This window comes from Contarinia nasturtii, unplaced genomic scaffold (assembly GCF_009176525.2).
Source record: "Contarinia nasturtii isolate CC-2019 unplaced genomic scaffold, AAFC_CNas_1.1 Cnas_scaffold_129, whole genome shotgun sequence".
Lineage (NCBI taxonomy): Eukaryota > Metazoa > Arthropoda > Insecta > Diptera > Cecidomyiidae > Contarinia > Contarinia nasturtii.
In genome coordinates this window covers 10554213-10575942 of record NW_022197486.1, presented here as the reverse complement: position 1 = coordinate 10575942, position 21730 = coordinate 10554213, and the positions used below count along the sequence as shown (strand labels likewise).

The following is a 21730-nucleotide window of genomic DNA, read 5'->3' as shown; positions in this document are numbered from 1 at the left end:
CCTATTTGGTGTACGTGTGTGGGAAGTTTTGGTTTCCATACAGCAAACTGATTTTTTTTTTCCTCTGATGCGTTTGGCCGGTTATACGATCTACTTATGTAGAGGTATAGGTATCAAATCGACATTTTTTTTATATGACTTATGTCGATCGTTTTGAATAAATCTATTTTCCATTTCGAAATTATCGGATTATTCATTATGACATGCTATTGTATTCTGGTTGTGGCGACATAAGGCGATTTTCCGTTTAAATATTTCATTATGGCGGCGGAAACGTTGCCATTTACAAACAATTTCATTCTTTTTCAATCGAAATTTAAAAGCAGTCATAATGAAACAGGATGCAATTTATTGCTTCTTAGGGATCAAATGATTGAAAAATGGTTAAAAAAATTCGAATATACAATTCAACGTTAAATTTTAAAACTTCGTTTGAATCAACACCCACAGCAATGAGTCGTGTTGTATGAACACGACTGTTAATAAATGAAAGAAATTGTATGATGGTGGCCACACACCAAAAGCGTAAATTACTTTCAAAAGAAAAAAATTTAAGCGAAGAAGATAAACTGAATACAGGGGGTTTATCCCATACCAATTATTAATATGTTAAATTGGAGCATACTAGAAGTTACTGCTGAATATCAATTTCAAGTCAATTTCTCCATCGACATTTATTTCGTATACAGCACAAATGTTTTATTTACAAAAATGTAGAGTTAATGTACCCTGTTAGACTGAATATCATACACTTTTTGATCGTTCCTGTTTTGGATGCAATTGATGCACTATATAGAACTGTTGGATAGAATTAATAGCTGTAATTGTGGTTAACGAATAAAAGATGAGAAAAAGGCATGGTACAACATTTAAAATGCGATCACGAAATCTTCCTTCTCGCCGACACTTAATACAACAAAAACCACTTTAAATAACCGAAGAAAAAACACAGAATATTTCTTTAACGCCTATTTGGCGTTTCTTCTGCATTTTACAGCCAATTGCTGCTCTCTTTTTTTCTTGCGCTTTGAAAGCACTATTTTTATTCAATTTACTGTAATTGAGTTTTGTGGTATGTGACATGAAAGATGCGGCAATGTAAATAAATGAAAGGTCTGTACAAGTGAACAGCAAACGATGCTGGATTTGTAAAAATGAAGCCGTTTTCAAATCTCTGCTATTTAGGTCATGTTTTTATGGTTTTATATTTGTTTTCTTTTGCATTTTATCATGCATAAATCAATGTTTTATTATTATCAACAGACAAAATCTTCGCAGGCTTGGTGCATCGTACTTTTGCCTAAATTCATTGGATATTCTTTGGAATTTTTGGATGTCTTTTTCAAATTTTTAGGTGTAAAATGTGACTTCATTGTCTGACGTCTAAAAAATACATTTTAATCGATAATATCGATTTGAAGGCTACTTTATTTGCCGTATTAGCGAACCACTTCCGGCTTTGTCAACGAATCGTAATAATAATTGTACATTCTGCCAAATGAGTAAAGACATCATAAATCACAATAATTGTCTGAACAATGAAAATTACGGACAAACATACAAATAGCACCGATTTAATAATTCTTTCGTTTCAACTCATTGCACAATTTGATTGGTTATTGTGAACAATCTCTCTCGCTCTGTTGAAATCTAATCTGTGTATTTATGGAATTGTCTTTGAGAAATGAGATTTATAACGAAAGAATATTGTTTTTTTATTAGCAAATCACCGAACCATTTACTACTTTATAATTTAATTGCTGATTGATTTTTAAACCGACGAACAACATAATTTCTAATTCTTACGATAAACAATGATTCGGTTGAGTTGACGAATCTTATATTAAATAATACAAAAATTATATTTTTGTCGTCGATTCTTTAATATTTTTGATACTGTTCATTAAAAAAAAACTAGCCAAATGCTATTTGTGTTAAAAGAGATCGAGATCAAGCCGCTTTAAATGTGGCGAAAAAATCCAATTATTTTGAACAATAAAAAACCATCAAGAAAATCAGATTTATCATTGACATTATTAGACAATAAAAAGAAGCAACGGTATATTGTACTAACAAAAACTGTTAACAATGAAAACCACAGAAAAACGGAAAGTAAATCACTTGAGGGCAATCAAGTGCAAAACAAAAGGCCGGATCACCTGTTTATTTGGGCCGCTGTTTACGTTCGCCAACTTGATCAAATGTCTGCATTCAAAGTGGTCCATTTGGTTTTCGCCGGCAATTTTAAAATTATAAAGGCAACAGCATCATTTCATTGAAAAGTGTATACCAATCAGAACTTTCTCTGCAAATCACCCAATTTTATTACCCTCTTTTGTGTACCTCAATACATTATATTGCGGTGATATCTGTCTGTTTGCAGTTAAAGTCTTACTTTCCCACTAAAGAAAGAACAATGATTGAAATTCTGAGGAAACATTCCATAATTTGTTTCGTTGGCATATGTTCGATATTGCATACGAATCATTGTCGATTTGGTTTTATGATTTTGGCTATCCTTTTGAGAAGGTTTATCTAGAGGTTTATTGAATGACGTATAAATTGGAAATCGCAGTTTATATGAAATTTCATGTTTAAAAAAAATTATAAACAAAAAATGCGTCTACAATCTACATATGTCTATTTTTGGATGGAAACTTGCATCGGTTCAAATGTATCTTCTTCTCTCCCATCAACACTTACATAGACACTTCCAAAATGCCTTTTATAACAAAACGAAAGAAAAATTCATCGCATCAAGATGAAAGCCGACATGTGTTGTGACGGTATGGTATTTATCGTTGGCAACTGCAACAACAGTAACGTGCAACCGAAACCAAAAATTCATCTGTAAAATGTAGTCTAATTAAACTATGTCTTGAAAAAGAAGCCACACAAAAATCACCAAATAAATAATCGAAAATGCAGTTAAAATTCTATTTTCGGATGATTTTTTGGGGAATGTATGCTTTGAACGAGTCCAAATTATTTTTAGCCATGCAATACGTTTTGTATATTTGTTATTTTATTCCAGAAGAGAACACACACTTATTGTATCTATAAAATGTAATAAGCACGGAAGTTTTGTCTTTTGGATTTTGGTGTAACGGCAAAACCAAAACCAGACACAACATACATTATCGTAATATAATTCACGCGACACACACCTCTATGTTAGCAAATGGTTCGGCATGAATATGAGAGTGTATTTTTTATATATATGTTCAATGATTCGTATGTTAAAATAAGAGCTGATATCAAAAACCTGACTCATTTCATGGTGACCTTTGGATGGAAAGAATTATCATACAGCAAGTGTGGTGGTTTTTCGTTTAGATTAGATAAAAACCAATAATGATCAATGGTCAATCATGATTCATAGTCTTAGGTCATCGTTGAATATCTGCATTAATTTTTATGTGTATGCTTCGCCGACCACACGATGAACTTTCTAAATTCTCGTCAAGCCTTATGCTGTGTGCCCACTGCAATGGCATTGCATGTTTTATGGCAAAGTCCTCGAACAGAAAAAAACCATAAATTTAATATAATTTAATAAAATGAATTGAAAAAAAAAACGGAAAATAAATTGGCAAAACTTTGCACCGCGCTACACTTTTATCCAAAACATATAGTGCCATTGTATGTTTATGTTGTGAAATAAATGTAAACCGAAGAAACCCCAAACATATATGATTTCAGAAACAAAAACAAAAATAATAATGTCGCGATGCGATTGCATTTCACGTAGACGAAGCCATGCGGTCACACATCATCAATGCGATGGCATACTAATGCAAAACTGGAACTGGGTAACTTTGTTTTTTTTTTTTGCGATTGGATTTGATTTCTTCGTACTAATTTGATTTTTATCAGTATGTGTAATTCCATGTGAGGTGGGCCCTCGGTTCTTTTTTTCTTCTGCCAATACATCTAGTGAGTCTAGTGTGTGCTACTGCGTGAGAATATTTTGTTGTTTTTGTTATGATAAATGTGCAAGGCATAAACCGATTCACATATTCTAGCGATGTGTATATGTCTCGTGATTTAAATATGCCTTAAAGTTCATATATACATGACGCGCTCAACACAAATCGAACCTAAGTTGAATGCTAATATGTGTTTTATTTTTAAATTGCGTATATACGAATATATGAGCGGCGCGGCCCAATATCGAGCAGTTTGCGTTTTTCTCTGCTATGCTCGTACGGCTCCTAGACTGTCAACAATTTTTTGAGCGATATTTTTTTTTTTTCTCGTGTGTTGTTTTTGTTGTTGTCGCCGTTGTCTATGTGTATTTTTCATTATTAGTGTATTTCATATCGTTATTTCTCAGTATGAAAACACCAGTCGGTGCAGTATTTCGTTGCCAATTGCTCTCTCCTTAGCCATCTTTATTTTGCTCGTCTTTTAAATTCCACCGCGCAGAATGATCTCTATTGCGCTATCATGGGTATTAGTTGATTAAACTAAATTGAAAAAGTCAATAGGAATAGAACGCGAACCGCAAATTATTCATTGGCGCTTCAAAGAGTGTACGAATATAATTGAAGTGTTCGGAATACTAGAACATTGTGATCATTGGCATAGCTTAAGTTTGTGAGCAAAGAATTTCGTTTGGTTTGAATAATAAGTAATCTGTACGCAAAATAAAATAAATTCAATTGAAATTCACACCATTTTATTCTATATCTAGATATTGTGATAATTTCGTCTAAGTGAAAAATGCACGCACACCAACATTTATCTGCTGGCTAGAATAAAAAAAAAAACAACAAAACAACTAGTAAATAAATGAAAAATCCATCCGTTGAGGCGGCGAACGAGTGAGAAAAACATCTGTCAAAATGGAATAAATGTTGTTGAAAAGATAAAAATAACGCACATTCAAAGTGCATATACTTACGGTGAGAGCAAGAGATAAAGTACATACATTTTCATTGATTGAATACTCGCCGTGAAAACACATAAATACATACGTACACAATCGATAGAAGTTTTCATTCTCCAATTTAGTTTTGCCAAAAACAATTAGACACACGAACTATGTAACAGTGAGCTAATGAAATCAAGCGTATCATAAACAATCTGATCTGATTCGTGTAGTGTATGGAAATAGGTCTATGTGTATGTCTGTTAGCGAAAAAGAGATGATAGAAAGAGAACCTAGAAACGGTTTTGTTTTTTCGATAAAAAAAAACACGATATAATAAGAATCATATGAACATAGATCAATGTACCTCAGTGTGTCGCGTGTATTTGTTTGGTGGTTTAAATTGAAAGAGAGTGCATGAATCATAACCAAAAAAAACAAAATACCAAAAACAATTCATGAATAATTCCCCAAAAATCAATGACAAATACAAATTTGTGCGAGAAAAATAATACAAATAAAACGTAAACAAATGAATATTAAGATACTTTGATCGGTTTTTTAAGTGAGTTTGCAGCAAGAAATCTACATTTTATTTTTTAAACGCGAACAAAAATGGCATTAAACAAACGAGATCGATTCTCGTTTCGGTGGAGTAAAAGGTATCATCACATAATTCATTCATTAAACAAAATGATGATCAAAACGGTCAAAATTCAGAATTAACCTCATCACCGATGTATACTGTCATATTAACCAAATTTTATCATAACAAAACCGAACAAAATACTTATGGCCGTGCTGCCAAAAGAATTCTTGAATATTAATATTCAATCGAATCATTGAAAAACACAATCACACATTATTTGCTTTGGATTTATCTGATTAAAATTTGGTAAATTTACTTTGCACGTGAGGCTCATTACAAGACAAACACATATACAACTGCATACGCACACGTACACACATACAATTCCGGCATCCATTTGCAACAAAATCCAAGACTTGCTCTATTGAATTATTTACATAAAATGTAGTTGTTAGTTAATTAAACGAAAAGGAAAATAATACAAGCGTTGCGGTTTACTCAATCGATTACATTGAATTTTATAAATTGTGCGCAATTCTACAATGCTGAAAAAAAAAATTGGTGTTTCTAATTGCTTGTATTTATATTGAAAAAGGTATTTAGGTTTTTCATGAACGTAAATTGCACATAGGCCGTTATAATTTGCACTCGTAATCCTTTCACAGGAGGCGAGGTAGAACACAAGACGCAATCAGTGGCATAAATTTTAATGATTTCATAAAAACGGAAAATTTCGGCTCACTTTTTAGCCGGTGTGACATTAAACTATACGACATGCTTTCATATTTGTAGTTTTCCTTGTAAAATGTAGAGAAAATGAAATTAAATGAAATAGTAAAAAAGAAAACAATAACAAAAATAAAACAAGTCAAGGGTGGGACCTATAGGTTACAAGTATGTGATGAATAACGGTATAAATTACACAGAGAAAATAATTTGAATAATTATTGTATGAGCGGTGAGGCACTGAGCCTAAGCACCTCGCCGGGTGAGCTAAGCTGTTAAAGGTTTTCGCCACACTCTCATCAATATGTTGATAATTCGAATGGAATGCATACACGATATAGTGTTAAAAAATGTCGCATATGTTACCAATGACGCTATCTTATGTAGTTTCGCACTATCACTTCGATTCAATAGTGATTCGATATATACAGGTTGAACTATAAAATAGATTTAAAAAAAAAAAACATAGAAATACAAAAATAACGACCTAGAGTCACGAGTATCTTACCGAAACTAGTAAATATAGATATGTGGCGCTGTAAAGTGAAGTTGTACAAATCCTAAGTGTAAATATTATTGTCGTTATTGTTTAAATAATTCCTTCTCTGTATTCTCTCTCTCTCTCTCTCTCTCACTCCGATTGCCTTGTTTTTCTCCTTTAAATGCGTTTATCCAATTCACGTTGTTTACTTGTTTAAAAGACGCAACTCTAATATTTTCTTGATTTCCCTTCTGCACGATTGTCCGCAACCACCTATTCCAAGAGAATCATTTAATTTAATGACTTTTTTTCAAGTGCTCATACCAATCCAACACCATGTCGGAAAAATAAAATTTTGTTTATTTACATCAATAGCCATTGTACAATTTCCATTGTCAGTCACCAAATCACACAAACGCACGTACAAAACACATTTTTGCACATGCATACACATACATACACACACACACACACACACATCCACACTCAATCATACGGTCATCAAAATCGATGCAATAAAATTTTATATTTTATTACTTTTTCAAATTATTTCTCTCTCTTTTTTTTTGTTAAATTGAATGATAAAATTCCAAGTTGTTCGTAAATAATAATAATTAACCAACGATTACCTAAACATGTATCTGTATATCTAGTGAGCTGCCCGATAACGACGACATCAATACACAAGTATTATTGCTGGGGATAACTCGTTTTGAGACAACGCCTTCGCCGGTACCATCAAAAAATTTGCTATCCACCGACAGTAGTAAAAATCATAAAATCAATTCCAAGGACAATAACCAATTGAATGCATCAAAGCGATCTATTCATTCTACCAACATTGGAATATATGAATCGATTGAACAATTAAACAAATCCACCGGATGCTTTCCACTTGACAGGCATAAAACGAAAAAAACCATCAACAAAGAGTCTGAACTAACCAAAGCCGTAGCCGTCGGAGATGCAATTTATGTTGCATCATCCGAATTAAATGAAACCGAAAATAATCAATGTATCGAACAAAAATCGCATCGAAACCATTTTGATCGATTAGTTGAACGATTCCAACGGAAAAGACTTCAACAAAATTTAGGCGTGAATCGAACACCACAACGAGACAATAGCATTGAACAAAAAGCATTTTATCATTGGTTACATTTGAATCGAAATAAACGATTGGAACAAACCGTTAAATATTTTGACGATGCTGATCGGCAGCAAAATTTATGCATGCCTGTGATACGAAAACGTTCAACCAAATCAAATAGCATAAGAAGAGTGACCAAAAAAACCAAAAAATCATCGTCATCACGTTTCAGTAGCTGTATACCATATTGTGGGACAACCTTATCTCGTAATGGTTCATTCGCTGACAATTCATTAGCGTCAAGTCATCGATACACCGATTATTATAGAAAACGTAGTGGCGCTTCAGCTTCGATCGGTCCACAGCATCGACATCGTTCACCATCAAAATTCAATGATTGTTTAATGCACTCCCATTGTAAATCTAATAAGCATTGTAGCCCGAGTAACAAAAACACCAACAACAGTCATAATAATAACTGTAGTTTATTTCATAATTTAAACATAATGGACAGAAGCGTTGATTCGATAGGCAGCTGTTCACTTGATGTCGATGCAGAATCAACTGATTTTTCAGGTATCACATTTAAAGTTAAAACCAAAAGACATCAAGAAAAAAAAAAACATTATACATTTCCCAAAACAGTCGTACGGTTTTACGTTTCAATTATGAATGTGTGCACTTTTGTTGTGTTTCTTGTTCGCTTTATTTTTATTTTCGTTTCGTTTGTCAATTCAACGTTATGTGTTTTTTTTTACTACGAAATTAGAATGTTATTTTGCTAAATAAAAAAAACAACTCCTTTCTCATCTACTGAAACCCTAAAACTCTCGGAAACAGAGAGTTAAGATCAATTTTTTTTTTGGTTTAAGGAAAAATCACTTATTCATTTTTTTTTGCTCACTATCGCAGTGTGGCTGCCATTTTGTATTAGTTTCATTTATTTGCTCATTCTAATCATTTTAAATGCTTTCTAAATCTTAGCGGATTTGGTTATGACTTTACTTTATCATTTAGACGTATTATTGAATTTATGCATATTCTCGTAAATGAGCGGTTATTTTGTAGTATCTCTTTCTCTCATTTTCTATCTTATCAATGTTGCTCTTTTGCTTACATATGAATGCATTTTCGTTTGCTAATTAATTGATATTTTATTTTTCTATTTTCAATAGATACGAGTGGTAGTTTAAACGTCGTTGGTACACCATTGTCTGGAAAAGATTTTACACGTGAATTTACATCACGAATTCATGAACGTTGCCAATTTCCATTGAGCGGCCAAAAGCTTCAGCAAACTAAAACGGTTCTCGATCCAAATTCGGGCAAAATATCAACACAAATAATAATATCGCAAAACATTTCACAGACTATAAATTCGCCAACATCACCGGTTAAGAAGCCCAGTTATCTAAACTTAGCTTGTTGTGTAAATGGTTATTCGAATCTAACGACATACGATTCCAAATTTCGTCAAAGCATCAACAAATCAAGGGAGGTATCACCCATTCGACCCATCACATACGCACTTCAATACAACAATCGCAACACACTCAACATACCGACATCAGTTCCAATTGATGATAACACCAAAAATTTCATTATGGACACCCAATCAATTTTAACGCCAGATAAACGGTATTATTCAATTGGCCAGATAGGTCCTGATATATTTTGTAGAAGATTCTCCTCCTAGAATTTGCCAAGAAAAAAAACTCCTATATAATTGCATATTTTTCTGATCACTCTAGGTATTATTCAACAACAACGCAACAAAAAACCATTGAAATGAATGGAACGAGTCATGATGTTATAGATAATGTTAATAGTAATGGTTGTGGCAAGTATTTTGCACGGTCTATGTTGCATACATCAACATCAACAAATGGCAGTGGTAATACATCATTGTCATTGGTACGCGATGTAAATCAAGAGTTTGAAGCAAATGGAAAAGGAACGGCAAAAAGTTTCATTCAACAACGTGTCGAACGACTTTATGGGCCTGCCGCTGTTACCCAAGGTTTGTATAGCCCGAAAAAACCCAAATCGTCCGATGACAATCAAGAGACATCGATGCGAACATCAATATCATCAGTTCTTGTGGAAAAATCGCAAAATTCAACAAATACCGCTACCACATTTCAATCGACAAAATATGTTTTAGAAGCTCAACGAAATGGTCATCTTAATGGTTTCGCAAACAATCGGACTGCACATGATGATGATGATGAAAACATCAGTCTAGAATCTCTTAACGAAGCATTACCGGTTTTACGTCATTTAAGGCCCGAATTTCGCGCTCAGTTACCAACATTGTCACCAAAACGTACTGTAGCCATTTCAAAGTTAACCCCATCACCATCACAATCAGCACCGGCATCTATAACGACAACAACACACACACATGTGTACACAAATAGTACAGCGGACAACGGTAAATTGAAATCGAATCGGTGCACACTTGACATGCAATCACACAAACAACAACAACAACAGTCGTCAGCATTTAATGCATCAAACGAAACAACTAAAAATGGTTGTTTAACCTCAAATAAAAGTCATGACATTGAAAACGATAGCCGCGAAAAACTAATCGAATCACCGACAAAAAGTAGTAATACGATTGCAACCGATTTAGATACGCAAAATACATCGAAAACATTTACGTCGAACGATAAACAAGATCATATTATAAATAATACACAGATGGCAACCGATATTACAGAACAAGTAAATTATTTAATTGAATCGCCGCAAAATTCAGTAAAAATTTGTCAACAGCCAACGAACAATCAAAGTAGCAGCGGCGAACGTTTCGATGATTGCGATACAACAAATATGGCAACGAACGCCAATGGTTCAACCGTTGAAGCAATGGATGCAAATGGTAATCATAATACGATTATTTGAATGGGTCAGAATAAAAATCCGACTTGTACGCAGAGTCTATAAAAGTGAAACACAGCGTTTTTTTGACATAGAATTGTTGTTGTATTACAACAAATAAACTATGTAAAAAAAACTCCATGTTCCACTTTTATAGACTCTTCGTACAAGTCGAACTTTTATTTTGACCGATTCATTTGTCGATTATTTGTCGATTATTTTAAATTAATTCTTTTCTTTTGTGATTCTCCCCTTAGGTAATCATAATAAGGATGGGGTTTATTATTTGAATATTGTGCAAAGCGAACGAGACCGTTTAATCAACCTGGCCGTTATTATTGAAAAAGAGCTCGATGAATTATTAGAGGTAAACAACATATAACCAAACAATTCAAAAAAATGCGGTGGACTTCAAATCGTATAAAATACTTTATATTTCGTTCGCAGAAAGGAGACGTTGAGGAAGAAGTTCTTGGTCACATTCGATCTGCGGCTGGGAAAGCAAGACTTCTAGCAACAAAGAAGTTTAAACAATTTGAAGGTAACTTTCTTGCTTTTTTTGCGATTACGCATACGTAAAATGAAAATGCTTGAATACCATTTTTTGCAATATTTCAAAACAAATACTTGTTCAATAGGATTGTGTATTGACAACATTAACCAAATAACACGTGATATGCCACCACCGACTCCAGCTGATCTGCAAGGTTTCTGGGAAATGGTCTTACTACAAGTGGAAAATGTCGACTATCTTTATGCTGAACTTGATAAACTTCGCGCTAACGGTTGGAAGGTAAATACTGTTGAATTGATTGAATGAGCTGTAATAACAAATTTCCAAATAAATGTTTACTATAGAAACTGACTCAAGCCAAAGCAAAGCGACCACAAGGACCAAAGCAAACGAAGCGACCATTGACAACCTCATTAAAATCAGGTACAACATCAACGGCCCAGTCACCATCTGGCACAACGAAAAAATCAGCAGCTGCCCTTGTGGCTGCACAAAAGCGTGAAGCTCAACGCAAACAATTGGCAGAAATGAGACGCAAAAATAAATTGGCAATGGCCAATATTGTTAACGATGATGTTATTATTGATACACAACAAGTAGGCGAAGCATCCGAAGAACCATCAACACAATCCAATAGCACTGAAAACAGCACGGAAAATGAAACCGATAGATGATTTAGCAAACAACCAACTGCAACCAATGAACAATTAAAACACGCGAATCTTAGCTAAATTATTTTATAAATGATCCGATTTTATGGTCTATCAATTAGAATAGCCCATTTAAATGAATCAGTATAGTTCTAGTGATGAATCTTGGTATACATTTTTAAGTTCGTTCGTTTGAAATAGCTTCGAACAGCACACTCATTTAGTTTATTTTCCTCTAATCAATGCTAATCAAAAGACATTTAAAAAAACGCTAAAATTAGATATCAACAAACAAATTTGTGATTGACGCCGCATAAATGAAAGAATCAAATAAAATGATTGCGATTTCTGCATAGATAAAATTGTTTTTATTGTTAATTTCGCCGTTGAATGTGAAACTTTTACTAGTTACATCGTCGCGACACAGATGGTGGTTATGTCCATAAATGATTTGAAGAACATTTGCAACTGTCAATGTAAACTAGATCGAGTATGACACAACCCAACACATTAAGTTTTAAATTGAAAATCTAAGAATTAATTTGTTCATTTACGCTCAAATAAAAAAATAAACATTTTATTCGGAAAGAGATTTGCATAATTTAATTTAAAACTCTGCAGAAGAACACTTTGATACGTCATTTATTGCATTTATATTTCTTTACATATGTGTAGAATTATTATTTTGAATTTTCGAAATGCAACTGACAATTTTCAAGGGAACGAAAAGGATTGAGCTATTGCACCAGCTAAAACTCCGGCTGAAAGTTTGGCAGTAATATTTAAAACTAGGCCGCCTGAAAATTTAAATTTGAAAAATTAATTTCCAATCGGACATCAAACATTTGGTCTGGATATGTTAATATTTTGTTTTCTTTTTTTGCCTATGTTGCAAGTCCATTGTGGTGAGTATTTCATGCCGATAGTATCGTGATGTGATATTCTCTGATCTAGATGAATTTACATGAATTAATTTTTTAAATATAATATTTAATTAAAATTATGTTTTCATATCAAAAATATTGTCTATTAAGGCATAAATGGAACTAATAGCACGTCAAAAGATGAGGATAAAAACACTCTTGTATCAGCCGAGCCCAATCCAACAGGAGAAAACGCAGAAAGTGACGCAAAAGTCAGTTTCTTATACGTATTATGTCGTCCCCAATACGCGCACAACAACAACATATGTAATCGTTTAAGATCAATGATTTTGTAAATTTCTTTGTTTTTCAATTAATGTGTTCAACTGTTCAATGCTTCTTTCAGAATAATCATATCGTTTTCACTCTTGTCGACAACGTGAAGCAAATTGTTTAGTTCAGTTTCATACTTTGTAAAATTGCAATCTTGATCCACGAATCATATTTAGACGAAATTTTTTACATACAGTGAATCTAATTTTTTTGATAGACAAAATAACAATCAAAGTAAGCAGAGAAACTCTCCATTGACATAGGATTTATATAAGAATGGCTTGTGAGTGGAGTGTGCCATGCTAAATTTTGTCTACCAAAAATATTAGACTCAGTGTAGTCTCCGACTTGTTTCGAACCAATTCGTAATTTTTAATTCCCAGCTCTCCGCCAGAAAAAAGGCATCTTATTTGATTCGTTGGCACAATAGCTAATCATTGATGAAACGATAAAAAAAATCGTGTAAAATATTGTCAATAGTTTTTGGAGTTAAAATACTCATTTACAAGTGGTTTTATTGGACCTTCTGTTCGACAACGGAATGTACGGCGATGTGTTTCACATTATAAAAATGAAGATAGAAAAACAAGAAAAAAAGCACAAAAAATCATCCGCTCAAATGAACTTGTCTTGCGTTTGCTGCATGTTATAAGTTGGTAAGATTCTAGGGGCTTAATACGGCAAAAAAATTCACAGGAATTCACGTAAATTCACACTTTTGAATCGAGTGGTTATTGATGAGTTCGGTGCAGACAATATATTTAGCTGCCGTCATCTGGATATTTCAGCTCATCTGGATATCGTCAGCAGATGATGAGAAGTGAAAACAATAGAAGTGATTGTTATAGTAATACCAGTTTATAACAAGCTTATATACCTATAACAATCACTTCTATTGTTTTCACGTCGTATCATCTGCTGACGATATCCAGATGAGCTGTAATATCCAGATGACGACAGCTAAATATATTGTCTGGTTCGGTGAATTCGTGTGAATAGAATGAAATGTGTCAAATTAATAAAGTGAGGTTATGATAACCGCAATATTTTTTAATTTATTATTTTTTCAATATTTCCGATTGTTTTCGATAGAAAATCGCTCAAAATTGAAAATAAAATTATTTTTTTAAAAAAGATATAAAAAACATTTACAATTTTGTTACACAAAATATAAATATTGCAGTAATTGCCAGCAGAAACTATTCACCACTATCTCACATATTTGAATGAAATCGCCGTCATTCGTTTGCAGAAAAATTCAGTTAATTTAGATATTATTATAGAATTCAGTCGTTGAAAATTTTGAATTAAGCCCCTAGGTAAGATTTCAAAGAAAGATAAATAACGAGAAAGATTACAGAATACTGAAGAGCATTTAAAATATAGCCTGCAATTATGGAATAAATTGGACAAAGAGAAACAACTATTTCAAAGTGGAACATATTTGGGAATGTTGGCGATAAATTTAGGACAGCCAAAAACTGCGTTAGAGATTTTAGAATCCACAAAACAATCACATTTTACACCAGTGTTTATTCGGCTCATTGCACTAGCCGATTGTGGCCATTTTGCAGAGGCAGCACAGCTAATTAAAGACAGTAAAAATGATTACCCAAAATTCGACATATTCGCTAGCGTGGTGGGTATTTCCATAGGAACACATCGAAGCCTGATCATGCCCGTAGCTAACAACACCTCTAATGCGTATTCCGAGTACTAATTGACGTTTGTGACAATATGGCCGTCACGGTTTGGCAAAATCATAATGAATCGATTAAACTGCGTTAAACTGTTAAAATAAAACAGTAGAAATAAATAGATGTTAATTTTTTACATTTTTGAAAATAAAAAATCTTTGTGCACAACATTCAAAAATATTAAATTAATAAAAATGAATTGGTTGACATAACCTCATTTTTGTGTCACAATCATGATAAACCGATCAAATAATTATTAAAACGAAAGTAAGGTTATGTCAACCACTTCATTTTTTATTAATTTAATATTTTTGAATATTGTGCAGTAAATCTCACGAAACTACCGGAAACTACAAAACAAAACAAAGCATTTTTATTTTTAAAAATGTAAAAAATTAAAATATTTTTATTTTCACTGTTTTAATAATTATTTAATAATATTTGGGACGCAAACGGAGTGTGAAAAAATCGATCCGACGACCAACCGATGGGCCTCATGTCGTCGAAAAAAAATTTTTTGGGATGTTTAAACTGGCCTATCTTATGGGAAATTTTGCGCAGAATCCAATAAAAGTAAGAAAAATAGGCGTCACCGGACCTACTTTCATACAAAAATTTCAAAAATATGAAAAAATAGGTCAAAAATCATCATGATGGCCAACAAATCGGCCTCGGGCCGGCTCAAATCAAAATGAATTTTTCTAAAAACTATTTTATTTTGTAGGGATGGACTCTAGCAATATGATAGAAGAAAAAAAAATTGATTTTCATATCGCAATTTTGAAAAAAATTAAGAAGAAAGAAATTATTGTCCATGACCCCTCCCCCTCCCCCCTTGCATTTTGATCGACCTACAAATGGGTTTATCTTGTAGAGGGAGATCCCTAGAACACATGGCAACCATAAATGGATAAATATTCAAACTTATTTTTCATTTTATTTTGATCGATTTGGGAAGATACTCATTTTTAGGGGAAATCGACCCCCCCAAAGGGTTTTTGAAATTTTAAAATTTTTCTAACGAGCCTATTATTTGAGGCACCCTGTATAATATGAAGGTCTTTTTTTGATATTGATAAAAGTGCATTAAAACGATGAATTGAACAATGAGAATTCTGTATGAGTTTTTGATGATAAATTTGCTGAATTGAAGTTTCAAATTGAATACGAATGATTCATCGAACACGATGAGATGCGATGAATTTATGAACTATAAAATGAACTGGCTTTCTACATGATAGTGACTGAATTAGTTTTGTTTTTGTTTTTACATCCATTCGATCCAATGGGATCCATAACTGATCAATAGTTTATTTATTTTTTTATTTTTTTCACATGAATTTTGTTGATCTTAAGCGCCTTTTCCATGCACCGTTGAATATTTTTTTGTTGATCTTGAGAAGATCTTACTACCTAGTCATTTTGAACCGCCATTAATTCACAAATCGATAGACATTGAATTGAAAACACTGATTATTTTTCACGCACATTACACAGAATTGCAGCGTAAGGGGGTGTGAAGTGTGATCATGCCCAGAACACTGAACCGTTGTTATCGGAGGAAAGTTCTTTAGAAAAGGTCTGCATAAAAGTAAACGAAAAGTATACTTCATTTGCAATCGTCCATTATTTCATCTTCAGAGTGGTGCCGCTTGTGAACTTTGATTCGATGAAACAGCTGACGATTGCATGTTCCGCATTTGATTTGGATTCATTAACGAATTAGTGCTACTGTCAAAGTTATCACTTGGTTTGGATGGCAGGCGATTCTTTTTCATTTGATCCTGGAAATTAATCAAGTCCTTAGTAGATGGTGATGTTGTGGCCGTTCCCATAATATTTGAACCAGTATTGACTATGCTATTTTTGCTCGATCCGCTCAGTTGTGATGTTCCTGATAGTAAATTCTTCGATGTCGTATTCACCGATGTCGAATGATGCAGTGGCGATTTATTTGGGAGCAAAGAAGCAAAGGCATTATTGCCACTGCTGCTGTAAACAAAATCAATCAATTAAAATCAATCACAAAATTAAAAAATATAAATGCAAATCAATGTCATGCCTGGGTAATTGAATGTGATGGCCACTCGACTGTGATTGATGATGCACCATATTTGCAACCGTCAATGTAATTAGATCGAGTATGCAATAGATAATATATTGATGTGATTGTGAACAATTATATGCTATGCATCTGAAAATAAACATTACAAATTGGCTATTTTTATGAGATATTAATAAGTATTTATTTTTCAAACATTTTGTTTGCATGAGTCAACATTTAAAAATTCAATAATTATTATTGACGAGCTACTGTTATCAATGTCGCAGAAATCTAACGCCAAAATTTGGACATAAATACTTGTTATTGCTGTTGCCGTTTAATTGTTGTGGTTTTTTGCCATTTTTTTTATTGAGAGTATGGCCATCGCTTGATTATTATTCACCATCATGTAATTTTTCTCTTTTTCGCTTCAATTCGATGATATTGATCACAATATTTTATGAATAAAAAAACATGTTTGCTTGCTTTTTAGTTCCCAATAAGCCTTCAACTGCAAATTAAGTAAAAATATATCCAAATAAAACGGTAGGTTTTGTTTTTAAATTTTATTCATTACATTGAACATATATATTTTCTATATCTATTTTGTTTAACTAAGTGAATGAATTAAAATCACTTCGCTGTGCGTATCTCTTTGATCTCGCTTCCATTCGAACTAATTCTTCGGCATATTTTTCGGTAAGTTTAAAATATATATCATTTAATTTACTTAAATCGTCTGGAACAATTTCCATATTATCAAAAGCAATGCCGATATTTTTGTTTTCCATAAGTTCTCTATTTATTGGCGGTAGCAACCGGTACCGCTGGCTGAAATGTGTCAATATTGTGTATTTGGCATTCATTTTTTCGGATTGTTCAATTGCCTGCGATATTGTACTATGTTTTTTCATCGCAGCACTGCTGGCTAATGTATCTTCTAGGGTCGCCTCATGTATTAGCAATGTTGAATTTTTGCCGAGCTCAACCAAAGCATCACATGGTATTGTATCACCGCTAAATGTGAGCTTAAATTCTTCCATATTTTCTGGTAAAATATTTGATTTTATGCAAATCGCATAGGAATTTTCTATATGCTCCACTCGACATGTTTTCAAGTCATTAATCTTGAGTATTGCTTTTTGTTCATCGGTTAGGCTAGAATTTATCTGAAATGGTCATCAATGTTTAGTACCAAATATCAATTTATTGGCGCAATTTCACTTACCAAATCTTTATTGTCGATCATCATAAATTCACATAGAACATTGCCAAAATTTTCTTCATAGAAGTTGAGCAACGCACCGAATTCATCTTTTGGTGCCATTAACAATAGTGGATTTCGATTTTCTGGCATATACTTTTGTCGCATACGAATAAAGTCCATAACTCCCATATGATGATCGCCATGCATGTGGGTTATATGCAGTGCTTTTATGTTTTTAATAATTTCTTCAGTTTGACTACCATAAAATCGACATATTTGACCAACGGTTCCTTCGCCACAATCAAGCAAAATCGATGTATCTGGTCTATGGTTTAAAAAAAAGAAAGAAAGAAAGCAAAGCAATTTAATGTAAGATGGTTTTTCATATTATAAAGAACAGGTGAACTTACGCAGTATGTACTAAAATTGAGGTTACTGTCTTTGTAACACCTGGAAATGAAGAGCCTGTACCAAAAAATATTACTTTTGGAAAAGCATTGGTTCGTGTAGTGGCCATTTCTATTGTAGTATCTTGGTCAGCTACATCATCTTCACTACTACTGTCTTCAACAGCGTCTTCGTCATCTTTTGTTTCCTCCAGTGGGCCCATATTTCCATTAACCGAGAACAGATATAAAGTGCCAGTTATCGTTGGTTCAATTTGAATTGGATCACTTATGCAAATATCATTATTCTCATTATTCATATGCCGATATAATGGATGATCTTTAGTATACTTTGAACTAAAACAAATGGTAAAAATTATTATGTATTAATGAATGGAATGCTTCGCTTGAGATTTCATAAAATTATAACACCGCCATACAAAAAAAAACTCAATTTTTATATGGCGGTGTTATTACATTCATTCTCGAATTATTTGTGTGTGTGTGTGTGTGTGTGTTATATAGGTACCGAAGATGTGGATAAATGCCGGCATCCAGTTGATTCATTGTATTTTGATTCAAGTGTGCATATTTTAAACCGCTATACCTAGAAAAACATGCATAACATAAAATTTAGTGTGTGTAAAGTAAATTTGAATTAATTGACCACTTACAAAGCAGTCTCATTCAAGGCAAAATGTTTTCTGGCATTGATGCGTCGCAAAAACTGTTGGTATTCGGGTGTTTGAATGATATCGTTTGATGAAAAATGTGCCACAAATTCCATTCCCACGTTTGCATTTATTTCATTCAAATGTTCATTCAATAAATCATTCCGCTCCAAATTGTGCAAATACTCTTTTGTAGGTATTTCGATTACTAAAAGAAAACAAATCATTATATCTTGAGTGCTAAACTGTCACGAACCGAGTGATATTTTTTGTCATAATGAAAATACTTGAACTTACTCAAAAAATTCGCGCCATAAAAGCTCGGCGATAAATAATCTTTTGCCAAAATAATTCTTCCATCGGGCAGAGTGACATCCAAGCCATTATTTATGGTTTTAATGTAATCATTTGGAATATTGTTTTCGGTGAATTTTCCCACAATAACAGTTCCTTTACGTGGTCTGACTCTACAAACAAACGCCATAACATTTGTTTGCTCTGAAGCTGGCGCATTTTCACGATGTAAATCGACATAATCGACTTCCAAATAAGAGTCAAAGTAATATGGCTTACGACAAAATGTTTGCTCTGTCATTGCATCATCTGGATCAAGATCGGTAAGCTCAGCAAATTTACGTAGATAATTTTCAACGTTTGGTGGCCCATGAATTGTTGGAAATAGTAAATTTCGGTCGTGAACTGCTCGTGCTAATGATGGCAATCCTCCGACTCGTTCCCAGCGATCACTTGTTAAAAATACATTCGATAAATAGCGGAAACGATTTGATCTAGAATACATGATACGAAACGTTCCCTCACCACAGTTGAATACATTTCTAAAAGAATTCCAACACATCAATTATACTCGGTTTGTTTTTGGTATACAAAAATTAAAAAACAAAAGCTTACGCAAAGTTGTCACAAGTTTTAACTAGCAAAGAAGCTGGATCGCCAAACGAACCGGACCCAATCACTCCCACTTTAATAAGGCTTGAATGTTCCTTCTTTTTGGTTCTGTATGTTCGTTTCACTACATTTATAGAGAAAACATTTCTTTTGGATGTTATACTCAATGCGTTTAATAAATAAGACATCTCTGATTCTTTTTGCCTATTTCACCATAAACAACTGAATTAGCGATTTAATATTAAAAAAAAAACTTCAGTATACATGTGTTACTTGACATTTGAATATGTTCAAATATGCGAATATTTCACTTGAATGTCAAAACGTCGAAATTATACAGAAAGTGAAGCCAACTTCACGCATGTTGTTGATATACATAGATATGAATTGTATTTAATGAAAAACGTTTTAAATTACAACAGACACGATCAATAAAGTAATAAAAATAAATTATTCATTTATTTATTCGTATCAATTGACACATTTGTTACTTCAATAATAATTGAAGTTTTGGCATTACATTAATTAAACAGAGATGAATGTAGTCGATAGTTATAAAAAATATCTTAGACATAAAAACGAGTATTTGTTAATTTAGGCCGATGAATTTGTATTGATCCATTGTTCTTCGGCATCATAGATGATGTCCGATATCATGCGCTTCACTTTGACTTGAAGTCTTGCATTGAATTTGCGTGCAGTTTGTTCCATGTTTCTGAAGAATGTATTCAGATCATCAACGTCATTATTATTGGTGTATGACGGCTGTGCCCATGGTGACATTGGCATTTCAGCGGACTGACCATATTGTTCACCAGAGGTTTTTTTGTCATCATTTTTACTTTGCTTGAAGGCTACTGGTAAATCTGGCATCACCGATGTCGTCGATGTGTTCATCAAAATTGTTTGATCGGAATCGCTGTGTTGAAAATTTATTCATAAAAAATTACATTTGAGCGATTGAAAAATTATTTAAAGACTTACTCGTTATAGTCTTGCCGGAATCGTTTTGTTGCGCGTCGCTGGCTTATGCGGGCCGGTTTTTCAACTTGAACACGATTCCATGGCGCCAACTAAATCAATTTATAGTAAATATTGTACAATATATTTAAACAATCTATATCCAATAATAATATACCTCGTCTAAAAAGTCTAAACGGCGTCTCATATCCGGACCAACTGCATCATTCCTCAGATTTTTGAAGTAGTTGTTTTTCAATGTAGTGAATTTGGTTTTGCAAACATCACCTAGATAATGAAAACGTTTATGATCGCAAAATCCAATACAAGCGTAGAAAATAAAATAACACAAAAAAAAAGTTTGTTATACGTACCAGACCAATTCAGTTTTTCACCAACTTCATCCCAACATTTTTGACGTTCATCACGCAATTCGGCCGCGGAACGATCTGAGTAATCATTGAAAAGTATGGGGCGGGTTTTCACCAATTCAATGAGAACATTTCGTGTCTGCTCGTCCAAACGATTTTCGGTCATGACTGGTTTACTGCTGAGTCAACTGAAAAAAGGGGCCAAATATTTGAAGTTGAAAAATGGCAACATCCACCTCTTGCGTTCAATCTATCGTACGAAAATGAAGCGCAAATTTGTATCAAAAATAAACAAAATAACTAATGACAGTTGCAACAATGTCGTTGATTTCAAAAAGTGCCATTAGGTTACTCTGCTGTCAATGTGTCTAGAAAAGTGTTATCAGTCGAAGGCAAATACACAAATACAAGCGCATGCACGGTTATGTTAGCCAAGGTTCGATACGTACTTCAATTATTTTTTTTTTTCATTTCATTTGACAA

The 21730-nt window shown here is 33.2% G+C and overlaps 3 protein-coding genes across 5 annotated transcripts; 1 reads left to right on the top strand and 2 right to left on the bottom strand.

Annotated features, from left to right (window-relative positions):
- Positions 1–5405: 5405 nt before the first annotated feature.
- On the top strand, positions 5406–12164 carry LOC116339925. 3 transcript variants are annotated; one of them, XM_031766042.1, is made up of 9 exons: positions 5406–5535; positions 7323–7481; positions 7524–8335; positions 8935–9397; positions 9511–10646; positions 10903–11012; positions 11093–11186; positions 11284–11438; positions 11504–12164. In XM_031766042.1, exons 1-9 carry the CDS (start codon positions 5489–5491, stop codon positions 11831–11833), a joined length of 3306 nt encoding a protein of 1101 aa, XP_031621902.1. In that variant the 5' UTR covers positions 5406–5488; the 3' UTR covers positions 11834–12164. The 3 variants fall into 3 exon arrangements, with proteins under 3 accessions (XP_031621902.1, XP_031621903.1, XP_031621900.1); XM_031766043.1 differs by having other exon boundaries at positions 7323–8335; positions 8935–9065; positions 9129–9397; XM_031766040.1 differs by having other exon boundaries at positions 7323–8335.
- Positions 12165–17297: 5133 nt separating this feature from the next.
- Positions 17298–20188, bottom strand: LOC116342575 (ribonuclease Z, mitochondrial-like). Its single transcript, XM_031770252.1, has 7 exons — positions 19920–20188; positions 19308–19846; positions 19014–19218; positions 18869–18946; positions 18364–18696; positions 17975–18278; positions 17298–17915 (listed from the first exon to the last, which is right to left on the bottom strand). The coding sequence occupies exons 1-7, from the start codon at positions 20102–20104 to the stop codon at positions 17361–17363; spliced, it is 2199 nt and encodes a 732-aa protein (XP_031626112.1). The 5' UTR covers positions 20105–20188; the 3' UTR covers positions 17298–17360.
- A 160-nt stretch (positions 20189–20348) lies between these two features.
- Positions 20349–21606, bottom strand: LOC116339308. The gene is made up of 4 exons (XM_031765113.1): positions 21251–21606; positions 21055–21164; positions 20901–20989; positions 20349–20835 (listed from the first exon to the last, which is right to left on the bottom strand). The coding sequence occupies exons 1-4, from the start codon at positions 21411–21413 to the stop codon at positions 20511–20513; spliced, it is 687 nt and encodes a 228-aa protein (XP_031620973.1). The 5' UTR covers positions 21414–21606; the 3' UTR covers positions 20349–20510.
- Positions 21607–21730: the final 124 nt, after the last annotated feature.